Source organism: Corvus kubaryi, unplaced genomic scaffold, assembly GCF_017639235.1.
Source record: "Corvus kubaryi isolate FWS band 111438036 unplaced genomic scaffold, C.kubaryi_AGA036_p1.0 138, whole genome shotgun sequence".
Classification (NCBI taxonomy): domain Eukaryota; kingdom Metazoa; phylum Chordata; class Aves; order Passeriformes; family Corvidae; genus Corvus; species Corvus kubaryi.
The window spans coordinates 7,850,696-7,878,158 of NW_024580672.1; the positions used below are offsets into that span (position 1 = coordinate 7,850,696).

The following is a 27,463-nucleotide window of genomic DNA, read 5'->3' on the forward strand; positions in this document are numbered from 1 at the left end:
TCTTACCCCACCCTGATGTCTTTTCTCCCTTTTCATCTTCCAGGTTTTGGTCGGAAGGACGTAGTTGAATATTTACTTCAAAGTGGTGCCAATGTCCACGCACGAGATGATGGAGGCCTTATTCCTCTTCACAACGCTTGCTCTTTTGGCCATGCTGAAGTTGTCAATCTGCTCTTGCGGCACGGTGCAGATCCTAATGCTCGAGATAATTGGAATTACACTCCCCTTCATGAAGCTGCCATTAAGGGGAAGACAGATGTCTGCATTGGTAATTTTCTCCCACTCTTCCTGTGACTGACTCATTCGTTTTCACTGTGAAAAATCAAGAGCCTTTTAAAAACCATTTTCACTCTATGGAGCTATGGCTGATACAAGGGTTAAAAGTAAACATCTTTCATAAACTTCAATTCATATGTCACTCTTACAAGTTTTTGGATCTATTTTTTTATAGTTGCCTACCTCTAAAGGTTCACATTGGCATCATGGGAAAAGTGCTTTAGAGTGACATGATGGAGCTAAATTCTCTTCTATTTCAGCCTAGACTCTTATGCTGCCTTCTGCTGCTGATCACAGTGCAGTGGACAGAACAGACGTGATCTTAATGATGGATTCATTCTCTCTTATCTGTAGCAGCTGTGTTAAATTAGTTAACGATGGGAAAACTTCAATTATATTGACTACCTGCCTTACTTACACATTTCTTATGAGGAACTGTTGAAGGAAGAGTTAGAAAATTAGATACATGGTCAAGAAACATTTCTTGATGGTATGGTTTGCTGTTGTTTTCTTCAAGGAACACATCTAGAGAGCTGTACATATAACATTGCCTGTTTGGCCTGAATACGAGTTCAACATGCACAGCCTGCCACTGCTTTCTACAGGTTAGGACTTAGTCACTTGAGGATTTGGGGCAGCATGCTCTGGAGCTGATGGAAAATAGCTGCAGAGTTTTTGTGGTGGGCAGTCACAAGATTTCAACTGAGGTTGCCTCTTGTCAGTTGGTGATTGTTCCCTTTCTGCTCTGCTTTTTTCTCTGAAATATGTCTAGACATGTTTCACCAGATACACTGGTCACATACTGACGTTGCAGAACTCTGACATTAAAAACTTGAGAAAGGAAGTTAGGATGAGTAAACAGAGGGTTTTTTTGTTGGTTGCAGATTACAGTAATGATATGTCTCATAAGGCTTGTCTTGTAGAATTGCTTTCTCATGGAAAACTTTGGCATTTTTAGTACTGTTGCAGCATGGTGCTGAACCAACCATCCGGAACACAGATGGAAGAACAGCTTTGGATCTAGCAGACACATCTGCAAAAGCAGTGCTGACTGGTAATTGATAATCTTGAAATTACTTTGTGACTAGTAACAAGTTGAATTGATGTAATACAGTAGTTTAGCATTTGTCTTTTTGATACTAATTTAACTTGTCTCTGGTTTATAATTCTAAATAGAAATTCCGTTATGGCTTTCATCATCTCAGTCATGGCATGTGTTCTGGATAGTTTATTGTGCTAGTTCAGTAATGACCTATCAAATTTTTAGAATTGTAGAATGGCTTAGGTTGGAAGGGACCTTAAAGATCATGTAGTTACAACCCCCTGTCATGGGCAGGAGCATTCACTTGACCAGGTTGCCCAGACCCCATCTACACATAGCCTTAAACACATCCAGGGCCAGGGCATCCACAACTTCTCTGGGCAGCCTGTTCCAGTGCCTCACTACCCTCTGAGTAAAGAATTTCCTCCTAACATTTAATCTAAATCTCCTCTTTTAGTTTAAACATATTTCCCCTTGTCCTATCAATACCTGCCTGTGTAAAAACTCACTCTTCCTCTTTTTTAAAAGCTCCCTTTAACAACTGAAAAGAGTATAAGTACTTCTAGCACTTACATTCTCTAAAACTTGAGAAGAGGATGATAAGTGGTGAACTTCACATACAGACATTTATTTGACAGCTAAAGAAAGCCCTTTTGCCTTCTAGGTGAATACAAGAAGGATGAACTCTTAGAAAGTGCCAGGTATGTATGTTTGTAAAATAACTGGCATTAGTATGTTTGCAGAAGTGTATGTCATTAATATATAGGTATATAGTCTTTGGAGCTTGCATTCCATCTAGATGCTACGCTTTGGCTGTTTTCTGTGAATGAAGCTATGAAAGTAGTTGCATAAATGCATTTTTGTTTTCCCTTTGATGCTGACAATACAGAGGGGAATGTGTTGCTTCAGGTCTGTTCAACATTATAGCAGTGAAAAATACAAAACCAGAATAAGGTACTAAAGATTGGGATAAGAATATTTCTGCTCTTTCATATCTTGTTTTTCAGGAGTGGAAATGAGGAAAAGATGATGTCTCTTCTGACACCATTAAATGTTAACTGTCATGCGAGTGATGGCAGAAAGGTATTTTTGTTTAAAACCTGATTTAAAATTAGTTATCTCTTACATGATCCACAGTTATTGTTTGACCAGATTTTAAAAATGTTAAACATAGTGTCTGTTTTCTTCACTGTATGCAGGAAAATAAGAGTCCACCTCTCTAGCAGCCAGCTGATTTTGTTTGTTTGTCTTTCAATCTTAAAAGGACTATGCGAGTAATTCTATATAGGAGCAATAAACAAACCCTTTTCAATTGAAACTTCTGCTTGACTATCATATCTGCAGTGCTAAAGAAGCGAGGCCTTTTCACAGATTTTTTCCCTATCAGGGAGAAACAGGCGCATTATTTGACATGCACCCTTAGGCACGTTACTGCTCCTGTTTCAGGAGTAAGCTGTTCACTGCTGTAAGTAACGGTAAAGAAATACATAAAAAATGTTCCAAATCTCCATTTTGAAAAATTTTGAGTCTTCTGGGTTCAGCCCCCTAGCCTACTTCAGAAGGTTCAGGTTACTGAGTATCACTTTTTGGCATCCTTTTTCTTGTTAAGCATTTGTACTAATTCACCCAAGTTTTGATCTAGTTACTTCCCTTTTTGAGGCTTTGTGGTAAGATACTGGGATCTCCAAAACACTGATGCATCTCTATTTTCTCATCTGGTTATGAGGCTCATCCTCTAGTAACTGTAGAAATCTGGTTCAGTGGATGGGTTTGTAAATGCAGAGGATAAGAATTCTCCTCACTAATTCGTAGCTCTGCCCTTAGTGCTGCTGATGCTTGAATGCGTTTGCTAGAAAAGATCATGAAGCAGTTATCTGTCTGCTCTGTGGAGGGGTGAGAGTTCAGAAGAGATGAAATTTTCCTCACATCCCACTCACTTACTCCACTCACAAATGTGGATAACAATCCCTCTTGATAATTTCTAAACTTACTTCACTGATTGGCAGAGAGACTTCTTCATAGTGTAACAGTCATTGTTGCTGATGGCCTTCTTACTTCCCCTTTCACAAGGACATAGTTTGTGCCTGGAAAGTATTGATAGCTATGGTAGGCTAAAAACCAAAAATGGCCTTTGTATTAGTGATGGAGTAAATTTGGATTTGTGTTTATATTGACTTCAAGAGTAGTTTGTGAACAATGAACATAGTCATCAAATGTCTGATTCAAGTACTCTGGGGTTTTTTTTAATCTTGTAAGTCTTGAAGGACTTCAGAATTTAGTACTGTTAACAAGTTGTGAAAAAATAAATATAAAATCAATCTTGATTTTGTGTTACTGATTTATTCTACATTCTATCGTTTCAGTCTACTCCATTGCATTTAGCAGCTGGGTATAACCGTGTAAAAATAGTACAGCTCTTACTGCAGCATGGAGCTGATGTACATGCTAAGGATAAAGGGTAGGTTCCTTTTTCCCTTTGTTCAGAATAAACAGAATTTGTTAAAAATTGAGATGAAGTAAAGAGCAGTAATACTGTTTTAACCATTAAGAATTTCCAACTTCAGACTGTCACCTTTAACCTTTGTGTCATGACAAAAATGCAACTTGATTAGTTTTCACAGGGGAAGATACTACAGCATTGTTCTTGTGAAAAAGGGTATCATTAGGGTCACTCGTGAACATCTTCTGCAGATAGTTCTTCCTGCTTAGGGTTCCAAGTCTGAGTGGAACCATTCCATCTGCAGTGAGACAATGCAATTCACTTCTCATCTTCTGATTATTTTAGATGTTTGCCATTCTGATAAATGCTGATGGGATTTTCTGGTTTCTTCTTCAGCTTCTTATTTCTCCATAGTTTCATTTGAACATTTGTCGTGTTGTTTTTGTAAAATGTTCAAGGTACTAATTGCAATGTGTTAGACGCATTTCAAATTAATATATATAAAATTAATATATGCTGAAGTAATAATCCTCCTTTTTCTTCTGTGTAGAGATCTGGTGCCACTTCACAATGCCTGTTCCTATGGTCATTACGAAGTAACAGAGCTTCTAGTAAAGGTTGGTCTTTGAAGAGCTGAAATTGCATATTATTAAATAAGAACAGTTTATAATAGGCTAATACAAGTTGCATATTTTTTTATTTTGTACTTAGATTTACAAAACTCAGTGATAAATTGCTTTTGCTCTACACGTTAGTGATTATTAAGCTGGAGCTACAGAATCTTCTGCTTGCAAGGAAGCTTTTTCTTTATAAATGTGCTTTGTTTTCTAACTCTCTCTGCTCCAAAGTCCAATGTTTTCATACCACCAAGTAAGTACAGTGTATGTCAGTCTTTCTACACTCACCCGAAAAAAAAGGCCCTGAAAAAACCCCTACAAGCTGAGTGATATTTTGAGTTTGGCAGAAGAATATTTTAGAAGACAAAGCAATAAGAGGTGTTTAAAAAGAATACTGGTAAAGATAGTAAATATTTTTAAATTAATGAGCAATCAGTCTTTTGAGGAAATGAACTTTACAACATCAGTTCTGGTCCTGAATTCTAGCCTTTACCCAAAAGAAAGAGAAACCTGTCGATTTTCCTAACATAAGTGAACTCTTGGAAAGCAGAGTGGTTTATCTGGTTTATGTTAATCTTGAAGATGAGTATGATGCACATTAAACTAGTGGCTTGAAGATGTGGCCTGCAAAATAATATGTTTTCCACCAAAGGAGTTTTGAGCTGTGCCTGTTCTCAGCTGCCACAGCAAATCAAGATTATAACAACTGAGGGTGTTCTGTTATCTAACTCCAGACATTTGGCTGCTCAGGGAATAGCTCTTCTTCTATTCTGTATGTTTCAGCCCCCCACTAATTCCATGTATCTTTCTATTTGTTTAGCAAAAAATTAAGTAAAAAAAAAAACCTATTGAAATAAGCTTTTATTGTAGTAAGTATAAGTAGTCATGGGTTTTTTTACTTCAGGGGCCAGTTGTAAAGTAAATTTTTACAATGGTGGTACTGGACACAACCCCACAAATGAACTTTTGCCTACACACTACTGTGTGTCTTAACTGTTAAGCTAGAGTTGTATTCCATATTGGGTTTTGGCTCCAGAGAACTCTGAATTACTTTTTGCAAAGCAATGCAGCTTTAAGAGGAGCAATGGGAAAGAGCATGTACTTGCTTACAGACTGAACTTGAAGTGCAATCAAAGTGTTACACATACATTACTCATCCAGGAGTGTTACTTGTAGAATCTTGTACTTAAATGTTTTGAGTTGAAGCTGAGTGGCCATCTCCTTTTAGATACTGTGGCACTCATATCTTGGGGGTTATGCACAGAACATGTATTTATCTTAGTACAGCTGTTCACTCTAGACATTTTCTAGAGCTGCAGAGAACCAGAGCTTGTTCACAGGTGATTTGGAGAATGTGAATATTTCTCTTTCTCTGATTTGACCTGTAGCAGAGCTCCTTTCCTTTCTGAAAAAAGCCTGAAAAGACTGGCCAGCCAGCCTTTGGCTTCTTTGAATGTACCTGTGGGACACCAGAGGATTAAAAACCACAATGTGCTGAAATGTTGTGTTAGATTGAAAATGAATGTCTTGGAAACAGTTTGCATATAAGCATTGATTTTTATTTTAACAGTCTACTGTATTAAAACTAATAACATAGTCTTTTTCTAACGTTCTGGTTTTGATTGCATCTTTTTTTACCCCTTTCCCTTTCAAGCATGGAGCATGTGTGAATGCAATGGATCTGTGGCAATTCACCCCTCTGCATGAAGCAGCTTCTAAGAACAGGGTGGAAGTATGTTCTCTTTTGTTAAGTTATGGTGCTGACCCAACGCTGTTGAACTGTCACAACAAAAGCACCATTGATTTGGCTCCAACACCCCAATTAAAAGAACGATTAGCATGTAAGTATAAAATGGGATCAGTTCTACAGTTACAGCTTGTAATGTGTAATTAGGTTCCCTAGACAGTGATCTGGCAAAAACCAGATTAGGAAAATGCTTACACTTTAAAAGTAATTGTGCAATATTGTGCAGTACATGTCACTGTTTATAATTTGAAATTGCTAGATTTTCTGAATGTAGGCATTTGAAATTATTTTACTGTCAGGTTTATAGTCAAGTGGTTGTGATGGGTTTTGTAGCTTTTCCCCAAATACATGTTTTCCCTCATGACCTTGCCAATACATTTTCATTTCCTATATTTGTTCCTGTCATTGCATCAAGATTTTTGAAATAATAATTTGTATTCCACAGTTGTTTGAAGAAAAAATAACTGTTTAGAATGCTGAATATATTTGAGTGTGCCACAATCACTGAGAGTTCAAAGAAATTGATGAAGGGCATTGATTTGTGTCCAGCAAACTTAGAGTTGAAGAGAGTGACCTCAGATTGTGTCCTTGAGTGGTCAAACAGTAACTTTCTGGGATATTTACAAAAATTGTCAGTAAATACTACACTAGGCTTCATGCTAGCATCTAGAAATGGTTTTCCAAAAATAGAGATTTATACTTGAGTTGGTACATATGTGAACAGTAGAACCTACAAAGTGGTGAGTGAAATAGATCTTGTGCAGTCAGTTTGGATGTCTCTGGCTTTGGTTTAGAAACAAAGCAAAACTTGTGTAGTGTTTTGACTTGACTTAACAAGTTCTGTCAAGTGATGTAAAAGTTTGAGTCAGACTTGGAAATGTGTGCTCCATGGTCTGCTGAATAAAATGGATATTTTTTTCTAACTGAAAGAAGCAATTCTCTTGATCCTTCTCAAGCCAAGGAGTGTAACCCTCTGCTATGTATTTCTTTGTTTTCAAAGATGAATTCAAAGGTCACTCACTGCTACAGGCTGCAAGAGAATCAGATGTAGCTCGTATAAAGAAACATCTTTCTTTGGAGACAGTGAACTTCAAGCATCCTCAGACACATGAGACAGCATTGGTAATATCTCAGGATTTATAATGATTTTGCATATATTGTGGCTAACCTAAGCATACTAGGTAATAGTTTAGCAATAAAAATTGTAGTGTCAAATGGTGTAATTCAGACCAACCTAGAATATCCAGTGTCTAGTTAAGCAAATAACACTGATTAATATTTTGTTCTTAATGTTAAGACTAACATAAATGGCCTGTTTAGGTTATCTAAATGACTAGGTTTTGTAGAATAGTCTCATTTTAAGCAACAGCGAGCTATGTATGTTAGCTTTGTTTTGATGGTTTCCAGTAGTTATTAGAAAGGGGAGTTCTTGAAAATACCAGAGTAAATCCAAAAGCCCATGTGGAGTCTTCCAAATGAATAAGCTTCTACATGTTTTGGCGGTTTTTTTCTGTTGTGTTTGTATGCCACCAGCTCTTAACTGCCAGCTGATCAGCATCTAGTAAAACCTGGATATTGCTAGCTAGTTGTTAATTGTAAACTTTTTAATGTTCACAGCACTGTGCTGCTGCATCTCCATATCCTAAGAGGAAACAAGTATGTGAATTGCTGCTGAGGAAAGGAGCCAATATCAATGAAAAAACAAAAGAGTGAGTGGTTACAAATGAATACTACTAAGTGTTTGTTTAGAAGATTTTGCAAAATACATTTTGAATTACTCCTCTTTTTTTTAGCTTCTTGACTCCTCTGCATGTGGCATCAGAAAAGGCTCATAATGATGTTGTTGAAGTAGTTGTGAAACATGAAGCTAAGGTATGACTATCATACTTTTGTTAACATTCATGTACAGGTTTTCATACCATAAGAATGGACAGCTGAGTAGACAGGCTTTTCTAAAAGAATTAGTTTTGGAAGGTTCTAGATTTATAGACTCAGCTGTGGGCCATCAATCCATCAGTACAGCTCTATACATTATAGAATCATCATTGTTTTGGTCCTATTTTTAAGAAATGCAGATGTAGTTCTCTCTGTGAACAGAAGACTTTCAGAGTGTCTTGTTTAGTGCTTCATTGTCCAGCAGGAGTAATTAAATACATGAGGAAAAGAGCAGGGGGTATATATGAACAGCAAGAAGCTAAACTGAACTGTGTGACAGGTAGACTACATGATGTTGCAGTAAAAAATTACAGTGAAGACAAAATGTAAAGTCATAATACGGTGATTAGTTCAAACTTCCACAAAAAGAAAACGTGGAAAGGAGAGACTCTGTAGTGCTTGAATCCTCCAGGACTGGGAGTTGAATTTCTCTCGTGGAAATTTGATTATAGCCTGACTGCTGTGAAGTTTCCAAAACCCAGAGGAAGAGTAGAGAATAAAAGTAAGGTTTGCGTGCAGAGTTTTAAGTTGTTGAATACACTTTGACTGACCCAACACATAGGAAGTCCTCAGTCTGGAAAACCACAATAAGCCAATGCAGGTAAAAGCTGTTCTCCATGTTGGCACTGAAGATTTGTACTGCCAGGAGCAAAATAATAGATTACTCGTGTTTGTGGTAAAAATGCACTGGATTATATGCATGCCTCTAAAAGGGGGCTACTTTATGAACTGTTTTTGTTTTAATTTTACTGTTTGAAATGTCATCACCTTTGGAAATACACTAAATATGTTCTTTCTATTGAAGTAAGAATACTATTTGTGAAATATTCCCAGTCAGCAATGAAAACATCTTTAATACTAACTTGATGGTGATATTTCTTGTCTGTGTTATTTTCAGGTTAATGCATTAGATAATCTTGGCCAGACCTCTCTTCATAGAGCAGCACATTGTGGTCATCTTCAGACATGCAGGTTGCTGCTGAGTTCTGGATGTGATCCTTCCATCGTGTCTCTGCAGGGCTTTACAGCCTTACAAATGGGGACTGAAAGTGTGCAACAGCTACTACAAGGTATGCTGAGTTATTCAAGATCCACTGTGGTGCTTCATTTTACTTGCCGTTTCAAGTGCTGTCAATAGTGAAGACTAGTCAACCAAAAAAAATGTTCTACAAAAGACAGTAGTACTAGGTGGTGTTTTACTCCCTAGTTAATAATATCATTTACTGTCTTGATCATCAGCAATGAAGATTTTGGGCTATAGCCACCTGGAACAACTTTATAAAAATCCTGACATAGGGTGAGGGGAATATTGAAAGTAGAAAATGAGTTTCTAAAACAAAAAATGTCTGCTTTGCATTTATGAGTTAAAAGGCCATTGTACCATTGAAGGCAACAATATACATGGATTTTCAAGAGTAAGTTTTGGATATTATATACATACATAAACTTGATATAGTCCAATTCTTAAACTGAAATAAGAAGGCTTAGTTGGTTCCACAATATTCCAAAACATACAGGAAGCACATTGCTGAAGTCAACTTCACAAACACTACTAGCTCTGGCAGCTATAGTTGTAGATAGTAAACAGAGACAAAACTTGTTGGTAATGGGTTAACTTTATTTCAGTGATTTCCCTTAAATAAATTCAAGTTATTTCCTGTCTTAACAAATTTCTTCAACTGCCTACACTTACCTGTTATGCAATCTCATTTATTTTGCAGAAGGTATCCCATTAGGTAATTCGGATGCAGATCGACAGTTGCTGGAGGCTGCAAAGGCTGGAGATGTGGATACTGTCAAAGTAAGGTTAAACCTCTCCTTAAAAATAAGAGGGAATTTGTCATGGTTTAATCCCAGCCAGCAACCAAGCCCCACACAACTGCTTGCTCACCCCCCTGCAGGATCGGGAGAGAATCAGAAAAGTAAAAGCTGGAAAACTCAGGGGTTGAGATAAAAGCTGTTTAATAGAGAAAGCAAAAGTCACACCCGCAAGCAAAGCAAACCAAGGAATTAATTCATGGCTTCCCATGGGCAGGCTGGTGTTCAGCCATCCCCAGGAGAGCAGAGCCCCATCTCAGATAACGGTGTCTTGGGAAGACAAACTCCATCACTAGAAATGTTCCCCCCTTCCTCCTTGTTCCCCCACTTTATGTACTGAGCATGATGCCATCTGCTCTGGAATATCCCTTTGGTCAGTTGGGATCACCTGTCCTGGCTGTGTCTCCCCCCAGCCTCCTGACCAGTGTGGCAGCACTAAAAGGCCTTGGCTCTGTGTAAGCCCTGCTCAGCAGTGACAACACATCTCTCTATTATCAGCCCTGTGTACAGCACTAATCTAAAACACAGCCCCATACCAGCCACTGTGAAGAAAATTAACTCCGCTGCAGCCAAACTAGCACAGAATTATATCTCAATGTATAATTTCTCAAAGCAAACAATTGAACAGCCCTTCACTGACTGCTTTAGAGTTGTGATCTGTCCTAAAACCTGTGTATTACACAATTATTACAGATTACAAAATACAATGTTCATCACCTCCAGATGTTTGCCTTATATAAAAAGCATAAATAAATTACAGGTGTGGATTTGGGAGCAGGTGGAATTACTTTCTTAGGACACAATCTGTGAAATCTGTAAAAATGAAATAATTTTTATTGAAAACAGTTATACAAAACTAAATGTGTTAATGTGTTGTTGTTAACAACATTCTATGACTAAATTAGAGGTGTCAACACTATATGTAGTGACATATATTTTGTTTGGGGAAATTCACAGAAGCTGTGTACAGTTCAGAGTGTGAACTGCAGAGATATTGAAGGACGTCAGTCTACACCACTTCATTTTGCAGCTGGATATAACAGAGTATCTGTTGTGGAGTATCTTCTTCAGCATGGAGCTGATGTACATGCAAAAGATAAGGGGTAAACGCTCAAATTGTATTTTCTTGGCAATTGTGATTGGTCCTATCTATCAGCTTTTGAATATTGTTAGCTGATAAGCATCCTGTTTTTCTTCAGATATTTTTTTATTTTCACGGGAACTTCTGTTAGTGTTTAGTTAGAGTGAAGATGTTAAGAATACCCAAAAGCATTTTGCAGTACTTAAGATTAGAACATCAGGAATTTCTCTGGCCCTGTGCTTTTACTTCTCTTCAGTGCCTCACTGATTAAGTTTTTACTGCAATAGATATTGCAATATACAATAATATTCCTACTATATTAGACTGGGGGGGAGAGGGGGGAAGGAAGATTTTGTTATGGTTTGATTGTCAAAGGTGCATTGTGTTTTAAGGTTATATTGCTTGGTGAAAAAATACCCTATTTCTAAAGAGAGTTTTTCTCTTCTTTTAATTGTTTCCAGAGGACTTGTCCCTTTGCATAACGCCTGCTCATACGGTCACTATGAAGTTGCAGAACTGTTGGTTAAACATGGTGCAGTTGTCAATGTAGCTGACTTGTGGAAATTCACTCCCTTGCATGAAGCTGCAGCAAAAGGAAAATACGAGATTTGCAAACTCCTGTTACAGGTATTACATATGCTGGAGGGAGGTTACCTTTTTTTTCTTGTTCACTCTGAAATGTAAATGGACTTCTTCGAGAAATTAGTGTGTGGTTTCTGAATTATTGTAGTTAAATATTTTCAGTAAAAGGGATACTCTTAGCACCTGTGTTGTCCTTTCTCACACAGTAAATGGAAGGCTCTCTGCAGGATTCCAATATGAGTCAGAATATTTGCTCAACAAGGCATTAGATGCCTAAGATGCGGCATGTTTATTTTGCTGACACACTTACCACCTGTCTTTGATGTGCACAGCATGGAGCTGACCCTACAAAGAAAAACAGGGATGGAAATACTCCTCTAGATCTTGTTAAAGATGGTGATACTGATATTCAAGACCTACTTAGAGGAGATGCAGCTCTCCTAGATGCTGCAAAGAAAGGTTGTTTGGCCCGAGTAAAAAAGCTCTGTTCACCTGACAATGTCAACTGTCGGGACACGCAAGGACGGCATTCAACACCACTACATTTAGCAGGTTAGTGTTCTAATTAACTAGTTTGATCAGTTACTAATTAATTACTGTGGCCGAACTTTCTATGTCTACACAAGTTTAGAGTGTAGCCTCAAGCTGGAGGATTCAGTACTTTCTCTTTTAAAAAATTAGTATCTTACACATGTTAATCTTATGTTGCTTTTCAAACTGTTTAATTATTTTCCTGTTCTCTCTAGCCAGAAAGGATCTTCTGTTGTTTATTGACAGGTTTTAAAACCAAATACTCTTAAATAGGGTAACGCTGTCCTCCTTAATAGGTATTACACTGTGGATTGACATTTTAATTTACTTTCAAGTAATTTAAATGAATTACTACTTCTCTACAGCCTGTTGGGGGTGGTGTTTTAATTCTGTTTATTCTGTCCTTCTGCAACTCCAGCTGGTTACAATAATTTGGAGGTTGCAGAGTACCTGTTACAGCATGGAGCAGATGTGAATGCACAGGATAAAGGAGGCTTGATTCCTCTGCATAATGCAGCATCTTATGGGGTAAATATCTCAAACTTTCTGAGACTTTATTTATTAAAAAAAAAGTGGTACATTTCATTGACAGCATTTTGAGCCAATACTCTGTAGAATGCTTTTACTATTGAGTTATAATCTAATCTTATTTTTAAGACAGAATGAATAATTCGATCACAGTTTATGTTATAGGTAAAGACTGTTATGAATTTGTAAAATCACAAATGGAGTTTTCTGACCGTGAACACCTAGAAAGCCAGCAGGCTGAAAGGTGTTCTGTAAAATGCCTTTCCTTACCTGTGACAGTCAGATTTTATCGGGAAGATCTCACTTCCATTTATATGACTGCTGTTGAGACAGCAGTTGTTTTTGTGGTTTTCCTGAATCTTTGTCCTTGAATCAAGTCTTTAACCAAAACAGTTGGAGTACTTTCCAAACTGGAAGTTCAGAATCAGGCATTTTTTTCCTTCAGATCCCTCTGGATTTGGAATTATGTTTTACTCTGTCTTTTTTTCACAAGGGAACAAATCTTACTCAACTTTTTGCTGGTATGTTTTAGGTGAGGAAGAAAACACCTTGCTTTAATACATTTTAAAATCATAATTAAATGCATTCTAAGAAAATTTAGAATTACTCTGATTACGCAGAAATAGCGGTAATAGTTCTTAATTATTTTAATACACTGTGGTATTGGAATTTAACAGGTGTTTTTATTTTTCCAGCATGTTGACGTAGCGGCTTTACTTATAAAGTATAATGCATGTGTGAATGCTACGGACAAATGGGCTTTCACACCTCTTCATGAAGCAGCCCAGAAAGGAAGGACTCAGCTTTGTGCCTTGTTACTGGCACATGGAGCTGATCCTACTCTGAAAAACCAAGAAGGACAAACACCATTGGACCTGGTCACTGTAAGTGATAGGGCTTCTCTTGGGAAATCTGTACTTATCTATTTGTGACAGCTCATCTAAAAGCTGTTCTTTAAAAAGCCAGTAATACAACCACTTCTGCAAAATTTAAATTACTGTTGTTTCTGTGGTATTTTTATGTGCCTGGCAAGGAAAGTCAATAGATCTTTATAAACCTGCTTTAAATAATTTCTTGCTTCAGGCATCTTATTTCAGTATGGAGTTGGGGGGGAAAAGACCTCAAAACACTAACAAAATGAATTAATGATTATAATTTGATGCTTTTAATTCAGTGCTTATAGTTTGACTGATAGAAAAATTGTGACAATAAAATGTAAGCAGACCTTGTAGCAGCATCATTTTAAGAAACTGTCTGTTAAGTTTTCAGCTGTGTTATTTCCAAGTATTATAATGTAATCCAAAACTACATTCAGAATAACTGTTTTGTTTCATAAATTCTGATTTCCAGTAGAAGCTTCTGTTCATTTTTTGCAGCAAATTAATTCTGTTTAACTGTCCCTAAATTTTTTTAGAAATACTGAAGTCTTTAATTTTTACCTTCTTAGAGCTTCTATGTATAAACATTTTACAATTTCACATACGCTGTTGCCAGAAAAGGCCGTTTGTAAGATGCATTGTAAAATGCATGTTTTCCCAATATTGTTCTTGAGTGTACTCAAGAAATCTAATATCATGATAGTGCATTCTAGGAAAAAACATTGTGCAAAAGTGTTCCTCTGTTCTAATGAGTTGTTTTCTGCTCCTTAGGCAGACGATGTCAGTGCGTTACTGACAGCAGCAATGCCTCCTTCTGCCTTACCGACTTGCTACAAACCTCAGGTTATAAGTGTGTCTCAGGCTACAGGTTCTGCAGCTGATTCCCTGTCTTCTGTTCCATCCAGTCCATCCAGTCTGTCTGCTGCAAGTAGTCTTGACAACTTGTCTGGTAGTTTTTCTGAACTTCCATCTGTTGTTGGTACAAACTGTGCAGAGGGAGCTACTGTTCTGGAGAAAAAAGAAGGTGAGGCTTTCTCAGGAGTGAGTGACGTTTCTTAACATACGGTAAAAAGAATACAAAAGTGTGAAGTTTCCCATACATTGATATAGTTATTCTGATATATGCAGTATTTCAGTTCCTTATGATGCCATTAATTAGGAACAAAAGTCTAAAAGTCTTATACTACAAGATTTTACTGTTTTCCCCTTACAGAACCTTTAAAATGTTTTTTGCTGAACAGAGCTAATATGTGAATTGTGTTTTAAAACAGAAGTCAAATGAAATTTGGCTCCATACCAAGCAGTATTTTACTACAAACTTTAATTTCTAAGAGGTTGTTCTTAGATCAGGTATCTTAAAAGGGTTACTTCTGTGATATTTTAGTTGTCAATATATACTTCTGCTGGAACTTGCATTTCTGGTAGCTGGGTGGCTTGTTTTGTGGAAGCATAAAGACTTCTCTTACCTCTTAGGGAGGTAGAAGAGCAGGTTAAATTGCTACTGGGTAGTGATACAGATATTTAATCCACATCTGCAACAGACCAGGAATTTTTGTCTCTCATTTTTGCCACAGACAGGGGGAGATGTGTATGCTTTATTTTGTAATACAGGTATGAATTCATTGTGAGTTTTTCTTCTTACCCATTTTCAGGTGTAGATTTTAGCATTAATCAGTTTGTGCGGAACCTTGGCCTTGAACATCTAATTGACATATTTGAGAGAGAACAGGTAAGTGGTTATATTTATTTCCAGATACTCAGGGCTAGAAAGCAATGGAATAAATAGTGCCTGGTTAGTATAATGTAATAAGAGAGATTTTAAATGAGTGACTGTCAAAACAAGTAGAATAAAAGAAAGGACTGTAACTGGATTTTTTAATTGATATACAAAATAAGTGTGTGTTAAAATATATGTATATATAAACAGATGGGGACAGTAATGTTCGTATCAGTTTAACAGTTGTAGCAGTGTTTCCTTTCAGCAGTATAAAAGGTAGAGTAAATAAGTAATCTGTGTTAATTAGTAATTTCAGTTCTTGTTTGTGTTCACTTGAATATATCTAGAAGAGTATTTCTCAATTAGAAACATGGTCCCTGCAAACAATGCAAGTTACAAATTGTAGTTTGTAGCATGTCAGTTTAGGACAAAAAGTTTGAAGAAAGCAGTTGAGTGAAGGTAAAATATGAAACCTCTAATGTTCCTCTTCTTTTCACACTTGCTTTTTCTCACAGCTGTTGTGAGGTATATTTTCACTGTCATTGGCAGTTGTTCTAGTACAAAAAACATGGTCTTGCTTTCATTATAGATAACATTGGACGTATTGGTTGAAATGGGACACAAAGAATTGAAGGAAATTGGCATTAATGCTTATGGCCATAGGCATAAAATCATCAAAGGAGTTGAAAGACTTATTTCTGGACAACAAGGTATATGCTTATTTTAAATTATCACATAATACTGCCGTTACATAATCAGTTTTTGTAAATTACTTATGTTATTCCAAATTGTATCTCATTAAAAAGAATTGGTAATAAAACCTGATCTAGAAAATGGCACTTCAACTGTTAAGAATGTCTTCTGACTTGAAACTTGAGTACTTTTATTTATGCTGTGAATTACTGTGAATCTTGCCTTTCAGTTCTCTGATTTATATTTTTTCTCTGTGGTCACTGTTTTGTGTTTACTTAGGTGAAGTGTCAATCTAGTGCAAAATGCTCATAAGCTCCTTGAGATAGGGAGTGTTTATCTTCATCAAAGCACTCTGAAGAGCAGAGCACATTCTGTTGATGAGTTCAGGCCTGTTATGTACTATTGGGTTCTGCTACAGAATGCTGTCTTTGCTCACTCAGAAAGCCAGTTGAAATTCTTACACTTTCCTTTAAAAATAGAGTTGGCGTGCTTTCAGTGAACCAAAATTAATGTAACAGCTTTGTTCAACAGCTTTAGCTTACATTAAAATTACTGCTAAAGCCTCTTTATTTGTGTAGACTGTTGAAGCAGCACAGTCCTGGGAGTCCTGAATTCATCATAATTCAGTATGCTTCATTTAAGAAGTTTCCTTTAAACATTCAGTATCTTTTAGGCTTTCAATACCAGGCTCAAGCCTTTTGGGTTGACAGACTTAGTTCTTTTGTCAGTTCTTTCTGCATGACCATGGAAAAAATACTCCTATTGAATCAGTGCTTCAAGTTGCTTTTCCTGTTTCATGATGCCCTTGCCATCAGTAGTTGTGGACTCTGTACAGGAACTGGTTGCTCGCTGTGTCACTGCCTAGAGTTGAAATGAACTCTGAAGTAAACAAGTGCTTACAAGTAGTTCCCCTGTTGTGTGCATTAGTGTACTGAGCTAAGCACAGACAAATGGGTTAGTGCATCTGAAATGATGATTCTTGATGAGAGAAGGATTGATCAGTGTCCACAGATCAGAGAAATTATTGCAGTTTCTGACACTGTTGCTGTGTTTTATTACATTCACAGGACTTAACCCATACCTGACTCTAAATACTTCCGGTAGTGGAACTATTCTCATAGACCTTTCCACCGAAGACAAGGAGTTTCAGTCAGTAGAAGAAGAGGTATATGCCATTCTTTGTAGTCTCTCAGTATTTTTGCTATTGCTACTAAAGAAGTAGGTAAAGAAGTATTGCTAGACAATTTAACAGTGCAGTAAACATCACTAAGCTTACAAAAGCTTGCATAAGGATACTTCAGATTCCCAACTTTGACTGCATTACTTATAATCTGTGTTCATGATGCCTGTAGCTGTTTTCTTACTTATATTATTATTGCTTGTACTATTTTTAAAACCTCTATTATATATCAAATCTCTTCAATGTAATATAAATTCTGTGCTACCAATGGATTGCCTGTCTGTCATACGCAGTTTGAAAGGAAGTGATTTAAAAGAGTCGTAACCACACTAGGCAAAATTCTGAAGAAACACAATTGTAAAGAGATTAGTGACAGTCTTCTCCAGTTTGAAAACTAGACCATGGACCAGTCAAAATACATTAAACAAAAAATCATTAAACAAAAAACCATATGCATCCACAAAATCTGGCATTACTTAACATACAGTCATTGCCTAAAAGTTCCTCTTACAATTTTTAATTGTTTTAATACATAATTAGTTCTTTTCCTTATTTGACTTGTCTAAAGGAGATATGTGTTGAATGTGTTCTGAAAGAATGTAATCCTCCTTAAATTCTCAATCTTCAGATGCAGAGTACTGTCCGAGAGCACAGAGATGGAGGACATGCTGGTGGAGTCTTCAATAGATACAACATCTTAAAGGTGGCTGTTGTTTTTTTATGGCTAGTGGTTTTACACCTTTGGAGTTTTGTCTAAAAGTAAAATATCCATAAAATGTTCTACACTTGTTTGAGTTCTATATTGTGACAAGATGTGCCATTCTGAGATGTTCATAGGATAAAGATTGTCTTCCAGGGAAATTCAAAGACTAATTTTTTATGGAAAAGCTACTTACGGGTTAATGGCAAGAAATTTTATGAGAAATTGGCATAGAGGGATCTCACAGAAAACTGCAGAATTTTTGAAGAAAAAGGCAGAAGGTTTTATAGGAAACAGAAGAGGATTTCTTTTGAGGGAGAATGGCAGGAAAAAACCACAAGAAGTGAAAGCAAAACTTTTGAACTCTTACTTTGGCTTGATTTAGCGACAGACAAGCGTAAAAAAACAGCCAGTAGACAAGTTTAAATAATCTAATGGAATTTTGGTTTGTATTTATGTATTTTTCCCTCTGTAGTAATGGTAATTTTTGTTAATATCATAAAGATTTTGATTTGCAAGTCAGTACTACTAAGTTTTATTCTGAAGTTACAGTTTTCCCAGTGGAATTGCTGTGCTATTCCTACATAACCTACATGCACAAGACTTTGCAATGCCCAGCATACCTCTGCAGGGGCTTTGTAATTTACTTTCTTTTAGAAGTGTAAGTCTTCATGGAAGGCATTTCTTAATTAACTGATTGATCTCTTTACTAGTGATTTGTCATCAAGAAGAATTCTGACTAAGCCTGCTAAATTTAAATTAGAGAGTATTTCATTTAAGGATTATTAACAAGGAGCTGTGTAAAATTGACTGATTCTTAAGCATATAGTTATTATTTACTTGTCATACTACAACAATCAGCTTGTGCAGGATAAGCCAATTTGTGTCTCATTGAGTCCCAAGGAAAGTATTCTTGTTTAAGTGGCAGCGTAAGTGTACTATAGTATAGTGGCTATAGGATATACATCTATCTGGTAAAGTGAGCAGAATTTTTCAGTTTCTTTTTGACCATTTCAGATTCAGAAAGTATGCAACAAAAAACTATGGGAAAGATACACTCACAGGAGGAAAGAGGTCTCTGAAGAGAATCATAACCATGCTAATGAAAGGATGTTGTTTCATGGTGAGATGTTGAAATGCACTTTATGAACTTATTTCGTCAGCAGCACTCTTTATGGAAGGGTTTCTACTGTCTCAAACAAAGTAAATTTCCTCAGTGGAAGTAGGTTCTAGGTTTTACTTGAGTTTTGTATTTCACAAGGAATGATACAATGTACTGTATCATTCTTCTGAAATTTTCATCTCTTTGTCTCTCCCTGAAGAGAGACCAAGATGTAAGAGAAAACATTTAAGAAATTATTCCTTGAGTCTGTTTTATCAGCTGTATGACCAAAGTGATTAAAGATCAAACTTCATTCTGTTATAGGTTGTTTTGGGGTGGGATTTTTTTTGTTGTTTTCTTGGGTTTATCCAGAAAAGATAACTTACCATTAGCAAGTTAAAGCCTGTTGGAGGCTCTTCCATGCACAAATACAGAGTTTATCCTGATGAGCAAAGTTCACAAAACATCTTCATAAGGAAGGCTACGTAGTTCCCAACACAGTGGGAACGAATTATTGGATTGTGACACATACAAAAATCTGTGTACTGTATTGTCAATATTTTACTTCCTTTCTCTTAGGCTCCCCATTTGTGAATGCAATCATTCACAAAGGCTTTGATGAGAGACATGCCTATATAGGTGGCATGTTTGGAGCTGGGATTTACTTTGCTGAAAATTCTTCCAAAAGCAATCAATATGTGTATGGAATTGGAGGTGGCACTGGATGTCCAATTCACAAAGATAGATCTTGTTATGTTTGCCACAGGTAAGTACCTCAAAAGAATCTGATTCTGCTTTTGATAGTCCTAGATTATCAATGCAGCAGTCTCTTTTTGAAGAAAGATTTGCTTGGACCTTCTCTGTATTCTGGGCCTAACAGAAACTTTCAGGAAACTTTGACATTTAAGTCCTAAAGTATTTTCAACCATCTTCAGTGCATTGAACCATATATTTGCCCTTAATACAAAAATCAGACTTACGGAACCAGAGAGTGAAGAGGATCTGCTAGATGCTTATGTGAAAGATGAGCAATATTAGAGTTTAGTTCGTTGCCTGTTACAGAGAAAGGAGAAATTCAGAGATATTCAGATGCAGTATTTCTTTGAGACAGATGTATTTTGTAACAGTCAGCCCCACATCACTGCTTTTTCAAACACTGAAATAGATATGGATTTGGGGATTCTGCCCCTAATTAAGTTCTTGAATCCACTTTTCAACATAAACACCTGTTACGTCTTACCAACACCGTCAGTTCAGAATAAACTCATAGGTCATGGAGTCAGTTTTGGTGGTGGCAGTCATTTCAACCAGAAGAATATCTTGTGTTTGTATGCATACTGTTTTGCATTGGTATACAAGGATAAGGTCATCCTTCCAGTATCCTTCTTTGAGTCTCTGCTGCTTTTCATGTTGCTTACTCTTTTCTGGAACTCTCAAATAATGAGAATCATCTTTGGGAGTTAACAGAGGATGTCAGAGCCTTTTCATGTTTTCTAAAGTTTTGAATAAGAAGGGGTTTTTAGTTTGTTTTCTGCAAAGAGAAAGAAAAGCAGAAGTTTTGGCAGAGTAAAATGGTACATAACATTAGTCTATAAAAATGTCAGGATTCTGTTGTCATTGCAGTAGGTACATATGTACAGAAATAAGAGCCCTTGTTGAGTCTTGTAATAGTGAAAACATAACAAACTGACAAATGCTGATCTGAGGTATTTTGCATTGACCTGGACTTTGCACTTGGCCTTGATGTTGACTTGGCTGTTAGATACAAATCAAGCATTAGAACACTTGTGAATTATGTTGTCAGGATGATTAATGGAAGGAGGGGATAGAAAACTTTTTCTAAAAAAACCAAACAAATGAAAATAAATAACAGATAAAGAAAAGGTGGTGGCAATCTCTGAGCCCATTGTTAAGTATGCTGTTTTCAGTAATTAAGATAAACATTTTTCCATGTTACTACCAACCCTTTCCTTGGGCTAAAGAGCTTTCCAAAGTGACTGTAACTTTTGTTCGGCAAAACAATTTGAGAATTTTATGAACCACGAAGATTGACTGAAGTGGCTTCAAGGTTCAAGGTCATAAGCATTGTGTGTTCATGGTCCTTTTTCCCTTTCAACACAGGCAGTTGCTCTTCTGTCGTGTAACATTGGGCAAGTCCTTCCTGCAGTTCAGTGCTATGAAAATGGCTCATTCTCCCCCAGGACATCACTCAGTGACTGGGCGGCCCAGTGTAAATGGATTGGCATTGGCAGAATATGTCATTTACAGAGGAGAGCAGGTAAAAGCTTTTGGGGTGGTTTTGCAGACTCTCTTTTGTCTTTTTCAAAGGCAAGTAATGCACTGGGGGGTTTTTTTCCTAGGTTTGAGGTGCTAGGGCTTGCTTTTGTCTTAGAACAAACTCCTGCTGCGGTTGCAGGTGAAAGGATGCATGTTTCCTGAATGGTCCAAGATTTTCCCCTTTGATGTTTTGCCCTTTTTTCCTTTGGCATCAGTAATTATTACTGCAACCCTAGGGTATATCCCCGTGTCCCACAGCCGTAGGGAGGAGGAGAGAAGATCCAGCAGGCAGGAATTGTGCAGCAAGATTGATTTATTTAATTATTTTACAAACTCTTTTATAGACTTTTTTCTTCATAGTCTAATTGGACAAAGGATCAGCCACCCCTTGGGGTGATTGGCTAAAATCCTAAAACATCCATTGTCAAAATATTTTTCTACTATACCATAAACAAGACTTTTCAAGGCTGCAGGTGTTTGGTTGTTTACATACTCTGCTACCTCTTCTGTGAGAGAGAAAAGTCTCTCATGGGCTTAGAAAATAGCAAGAAAATCCTTGCTAGCAGCATTTTTGTATCTACAAATAATTTATTCTCCTCTCTAACAAACATTCTGAACTTATCCAGAGAATGAAATCGTAATAAAAAATGTGTGTGTCACTCTTTCAGGCTTATCCAGAATACTTGATTACTTACCAGATTATGAAACCTGAAGCTACCACTGAAGCTTAAGACGAGTTACTTGCGGGAAACCATCAGGCTTTGGATGCGAAGATATCAGTGGCTGCCATCCCAATAATTTACAAGTTTTTGTTGAAAAATTTCCCATTCCCAGGTGGTGTGGTAGCAAATGTGAACAAAATACATCAGTTTTGACTTGATAAAGCTTTAATAATGTACAGTATGTTTTTCTAAAATTGCAGAAATGTCCTCTTTTTCAGCACTTTAACAGATACCATTCCAGGCATAAACTGGGGTTTGGCTGTACTAAATTATAAACAAAAATTAACTTGAAACAATGGTTTTATACAATACTGCATTCAAATCTAGCAGAAATTGTAATGGTCTATACAGGAACTCATTTTACTAATATTGTGTTCTTTAAAACACTGCATTTACACTGAAAACGTTTTCATTTGTAAAACTGTAAATAAGAGCTTTTGTACTAGCCTGGTATTTATTTACATTGCTTTGTAATATAAGTGTTTTAGAACTGCAATCTTGTACAAAATGTTCTTCCCAGATATTGGTTTGTTCATCTGTGTTTTCTCATGCAAGTTAGATTTGAAAAGTCAATTTTTTTCAGGTTTTATCACTTAATTGTGAGGGAGAAAGCAAATTTTATCATAAGAAGTGTAGAAGTATCCAACTTTAGATTGAATACATGAATTTTTGTTCTGTATTTTTATTTATGAAATACACATTCCTGAGAATGATGGGCTATGAAAATAGAATGTTCCATACAAATACTAAAGTGGTTTTCCACCTACTTCCTAGAGTTGCATATTTTATTTCTGTAAAATGTCTTTTGAAGTTTTTTATTTAACTATAGGTATAGTTAAAACCTGTATCCTCACTTCAAGGCTAGTAGACCTTGCAAGTTACAGTTTTAGTAAATTATTTTCTTTGAATGTAGATGGAAAATTAACCTCAAGAAGTTCTTTCTTGAGTTTCTCTTGCTTACATTTAAGCCAGGAAGTTAAGCAGTTTATTCCTAATAGGAGGGCAAACAACTTGGCCTTTTTTGTATGCTTATTTTGGTAGATCAGTCTACCTGTTGGTGCCCTCAGAATATGAGCATTGCAAGGTGGAAATGTTAAAAGCCATCCTGTCATCTCCTTGTCTCTTCCATGCTAACATGCAAGCTGTGGTTGAAGCAGGTGTGTAGGAGTGTGTTTTGTCTGCTTTCAGCTGAGTGGAATTGGTTGGGCTGCAGGGTTCTGCTCCCAGCTCAGCCAGCTGGGAGGGGAGGAGCAGCTCTGCCACAGCAGCAGCTGCCTTTGGTAGCCCTGGTGAGGCGCCTTTGACAGAGGAAGAGTGCAAAAGGTACAGCCCCTGTCCAGGTCTCACTCAGGGTTCCTGACTGCACCCGTCCTTTCAGCCAGCGCTGTCATAGCTCTCGTGTGTATTCTGCTTTTCTTCCATCTGCAGTTTTTACCTACATATTTCAAAAATATGTAAATACAAATTATAATTTTCTTGGGGTTAAAGTGGGTAGGAGTATATTTTAGTTGTTTAATATTTCTACATACAGAACACTGTCCCAGAAGACAATTTGTTTGCAGGGCATGTTATCTTACCATGATTTTAAATGTAGTAACTGGTCAAGATAATGAAATCCTCTTGCTGATGTGGTGGTTATGTGATTATGCTCTATGTAAAAATGTATTGAACCTTACCCAGTTATGTGAGGAAACTGAATAATAAGATTGCAGAATTCTTGCAGAAAGTAATATTGGCTATGAATAAAAAAGGCTTTGATTTTTAGGTACTTTCTCCCAGCATGTTGCCTGTTCCTTAGGTATAGTAATGCTGGAATTTGTGTTCATGCGAAATCTGTTAATTATGTTTAAAACTTTTTTGTTATTGCTAAAATGCTTCATTCTATATGAATGATCACCTAATGTCTTGTAAAATATTGTGGTATGATAGCATTTTAAGTGGTACCACAATGTTGGTTTTGTCTGTTTGGGGATTTTTGGAGCTGTTTTTTTGCATGACATACCTTGCACTCTGAAGATGGAAGCTGTAATGATTTGATAATACTGACTGTTGAGGTGAACCTTTAATTCCTTGTGCAATTAGTTCTGCTTTACCCATCTTGAAGTGTCTTTACATGTACTGTATGACATTCCATATCCATTTAACACTAAATAAATTTAATTCACTGGTTTTCTGGTAGCATGGGAGTAATTACAGATGTAGTGTGTTAACCCATTGTTTTAAATGTAAGCATGCACAATGCCGTAACTGCATCACTGGAGGCAAAATTAATTGCATTACACAGAAGAGCTTTAAATGTGGGTGAAAACCTGTAAATGCTGTGGAAACCCGTAGTTTGGTATACAGCTAACTAAGAACTATAGGTAGGAGTGAAAATGTGTTAGTAATAAACCCAGAAGTAAGCTTCAATTTGTGCACTTAGAACGCCATTATATGGTCCAGAACTGAGACAGAAAACTTGCTTACATTGGTTCTGTAAAATGAAAAGTAACCTAAAGAGTCTGACCTTTCAGATAACTGCACTGGTGTGATACAGGAGCAACAACAGAAGGAACTGTTTAGATCACTGGTAGTGTTGCAATAAGTAAGTAATTTTATTTCACTAGGACTATTTATATGGTGGTAGGTTTCCAAAACCAGGTTTGTATAGAAGACTTAGACATGAGCACTAGAGGGCAGGAAAGCAAATGTTTGGTAAGATCAGTGGTAGTGAAAATCTTTAAAGGGTCTTGGGAACACAACTTCTGATAAAATTGCTCCTGAAAATTCCTCCTATCTAGGCTGTAAAAAATTAACATTAACTTTCCATTCTGCATTAGATTGGTTTTTGCTTAGTTAAGTAACTAGTATGAAAACAAGTGGTACAACTAAGCAAATTGAAAATATTAGGATCTTTGCTTAAAATATTTACTCATAAGTTAGACTTTAGTTCTTAGAAATCAAAAAACAATTCATCCACACTCTTCTATCATATATAATTGAAAAAGTTAGGATTATCCATACAGTGCATGTTCAAGAGGTATGTTGGCACTCCTTTTGAATGCAAATGACTGTGTATAAAGGAGTTGCCGCTGTCTTTTCTACCCTGGACTTGCTCATTAGCTGTGTGTGTATATCTATGAGTACGCACACACTTGCTCACTCTCTGAAAAAAAAAGTTTTACAAGTGTCTTTTCCAGCAGAACATCATTGCCAGTGAGGGTGCTGCAGCCTAGGAGCCATTTCCCCTTCTTTGGCCCATCTCCTGAACTTAGTAAGTACAATGGATTTTCTCTTTCGCTGGAAACAGCTCCATGGGTGGCTTTCCTTCTGTATTCCAGTTTAAAAAAAATGGTACAGAGGCTCGATTGGTGTTGATTTGAAGCAGCCAAGGCTGCTTTCTTGCCTTTGGTGACCTGGCAGTGAGACTGACTGAGGTCTGCCCCTCTGTGGTTCTTGGAGCTGTGCTTAAGTTGCAGTAGGAGGTCGAGGTGCTGCCAGCAAGGGAAGTGCTACAGTCAAGTGCCTAAGGGTAGGTGTGTCCCTCTTGCCCCTGTGCAGCAAGCATAAGCAATCGTGCTTCTGAGAGTATTAAGGGGTTTCTTCCCTCTCCTGTGGCTCACTAGATCAGAAAAAGCTACAGGCAGCCAGAACAGTACACAAAATAAAAAGAAAAAGCATGTAGATGACTGGTTTGAAGGTAGTAAGTTCTGCTCTAAAAAGGGCAAGGTTGGCAAGTGAGAGATTGTTCTTTATAGAAGAAATAATAACCTGCAAAAAAAGGCAAATTCTACAAGCAGTGAAAAGGCATGGTAGGAAGAACAAATGTAATTGTTAGGAAGAGCCAAGATAATCACGGTACATCAGCTTCCCAATTTATGTTTGACTTTGAAAAGCAAACACTGATGTGTAGACATTACAGGGATTTCAAAAGGGCTCATCTTGAGAAAAACACATGTTTTAGAAGGGGAAAGCTGCAGCCAAGTCAAAACATTAATGTTAGACCTGGGAAAAAGTGTGTGCAAGAAAAGAAATAGGATTTAAATACCAAAGGCAAATGCCCTGCACAGTAGTTCTTCAGACCTTTCGTTTTGAAGCGTTGATTATCAGAGACGAGCTGAAAACCCCCAGTAGACAGTGTAAGAACAAAGTATGCCACATTAAATTATCCACCTGGATTCTGTATGGCGGTAGGATGTATATGGGAAGGTGGGGATTTTAATGCAGCCAGAACATTCAAAGGGAATGGAGGTCAGATCCATCTCTCCATCTGCAAACTTGATAAAACTGGTACATTTATGAGGGTTTCAGCTGGGGTCTTCCTGGGCGATAGCAAAGGTGATTGGAGTGGCTCCTGACAAGTGCAGCCAGGGGAACGCATGCAGAATTTTTAAGTTAGAACCATTAAGAGTTTTCAAAAGATCATAGTGGTAGTATTTGCAAACCTTAACATTTAAAATAACTGTAAATTGTTTAAGGAGCAAAAGAAGATGCACCAGTGCCTAAGAATGTGCAATAGAGGCCTTTTGTAGCTGGAAAAGCAGCTTCATGTCAGCTGCTAATACTGTGTACAGATCTGGGGTGGTAAATGTGGGGAAGGAGTAATATTGAATAGAGTAGCTGGTACCCTGGGAAATGGACTTGGAAGTTAGTTGCCCTTTTCAGGGCTAGAGGTGTCTGCCTTTGTGTTGTCCAGTTGCTTTTCAAAAAGGTAGCATTTGCCAGCAATGCGTTTGCAAGCTTATTTCACAACAAGAAATTTGTTCCGTTTTTTGGTTCTGTGGGCATCATAGATCAATAGATGTGTACAGAAGTTGAATTTCTTTCTAGGCTGATAAAGAAGCTGGTAAGTAAATTAAGCAGGTAAATAAATTAAGCAAGTAGGTTGGACTCAGTCTCGGAGGTCTTTTCCAATCTACTTGATTCTGTGATCCTGTGAAAGGAGGAAAGAGATTTTGTTGCAAAAACAAGTAACAGTAAATCAATTTATGTATATAATATTTATGACCCAACGGTCTGATGAGGATATTGTCTAATAGCTTTTAATTATTGAATTAGTCAAAGTAGAAGCTGACAGCAGTTACATTAAGTATTGTTTTAATTAATAATAGTGAGCTATTAAGCAGTCCAAAAGTGCCATCTTTGAATAAATAAACCTGTATATGATGACCAATGTCTGATAGTGGTTCCCTGTTTGAAAGTATTTTACTGAAGCATTGCAAACGTGAAATTAACTAATTGGATTTGAAATTAAAGAGCTTTACTTTGAATAACAAGTATTCATTAAAGCACTTGTTTTCATAAAATAAAGTCTAATTTAGTATTAAGGGAAAAAACCTACTTAGCAGTTGGGTACTAAAAGATTTATAGATAATCAAAAAAATACATTAAAAAGTGCAACTTTACAGATAGTATAGTTCCAGTAATAATATGAAGCCATTGAAACACATTGTGTAGAAGGTGTTATTTGATGCAAAGATTCTAAAGCCAATAATCAAAAAGTGAAATAAATCTGACTTCAAACTAAATGGACTAATGGTAAAGCTTATTTCAAAAGATTAGGAATGTGAAAGCGCACTAGAAACTGCAAAAACACAGGTCATAAGAAAAGAAAATGT

The 27,463-nt window shown here is 36.9% G+C and overlaps 1 protein-coding gene across 1 annotated transcript; it reads left to right on the top strand.

The window, feature by feature from the left end:
• Positions 1–24,044, top strand: TNKS2 (tankyrase 2). Its single transcript, XM_042018968.1, has 26 exons — positions 1–268; positions 1,235–1,330; positions 1,983–2,019; positions 2,326–2,401; positions 3,682–3,776; positions 4,309–4,375; positions 6,030–6,216; positions 7,123–7,244; positions 7,740–7,831; positions 7,916–7,994; positions 8,956–9,127; positions 9,779–9,858; positions 10,833–10,978; positions 11,418–11,583; positions 11,871–12,090; positions 12,488–12,597; positions 13,293–13,481; positions 14,247–14,499; positions 15,128–15,204; positions 15,782–15,902; positions 16,953–17,050; positions 17,694–17,768; positions 18,783–18,888; positions 19,447–19,633; positions 20,989–21,145; positions 21,813–24,044. The coding sequence occupies exons 1-26, from the start codon at positions 16–18 to the stop codon at positions 21,873–21,875; spliced, it is 3,324 nt and encodes a 1,107-aa protein (XP_041874902.1). The 5' UTR covers positions 1–15; the 3' UTR covers positions 21,876–24,044.
• Positions 24,045–27,463: the final 3,419 nt, after the last annotated feature.

Bases quoted from the DNA above. Each gene is read 5' to 3' on its own strand.
- TNKS2 (XM_042018968.1), top strand. From the start codon at position 16: ATGTCTTTTCTCCCTTTTCATCTTCCAGGTTTTGGTCGGAAGGACGTA. The intron at 269-1,234 runs GTAATTTTCTCC...TGGCATTTTTAG, and splicing joins GAAGACAGATGTCTGCATTG to TACTGTTGCAGCATGGTGCT. The intron at 17,051-17,693 runs GTATATGCCATT...CTCAATCTTCAG, and splicing joins TTCAGTCAGTAGAAGAAGAG to ATGCAGAGTACTGTCCGAGA.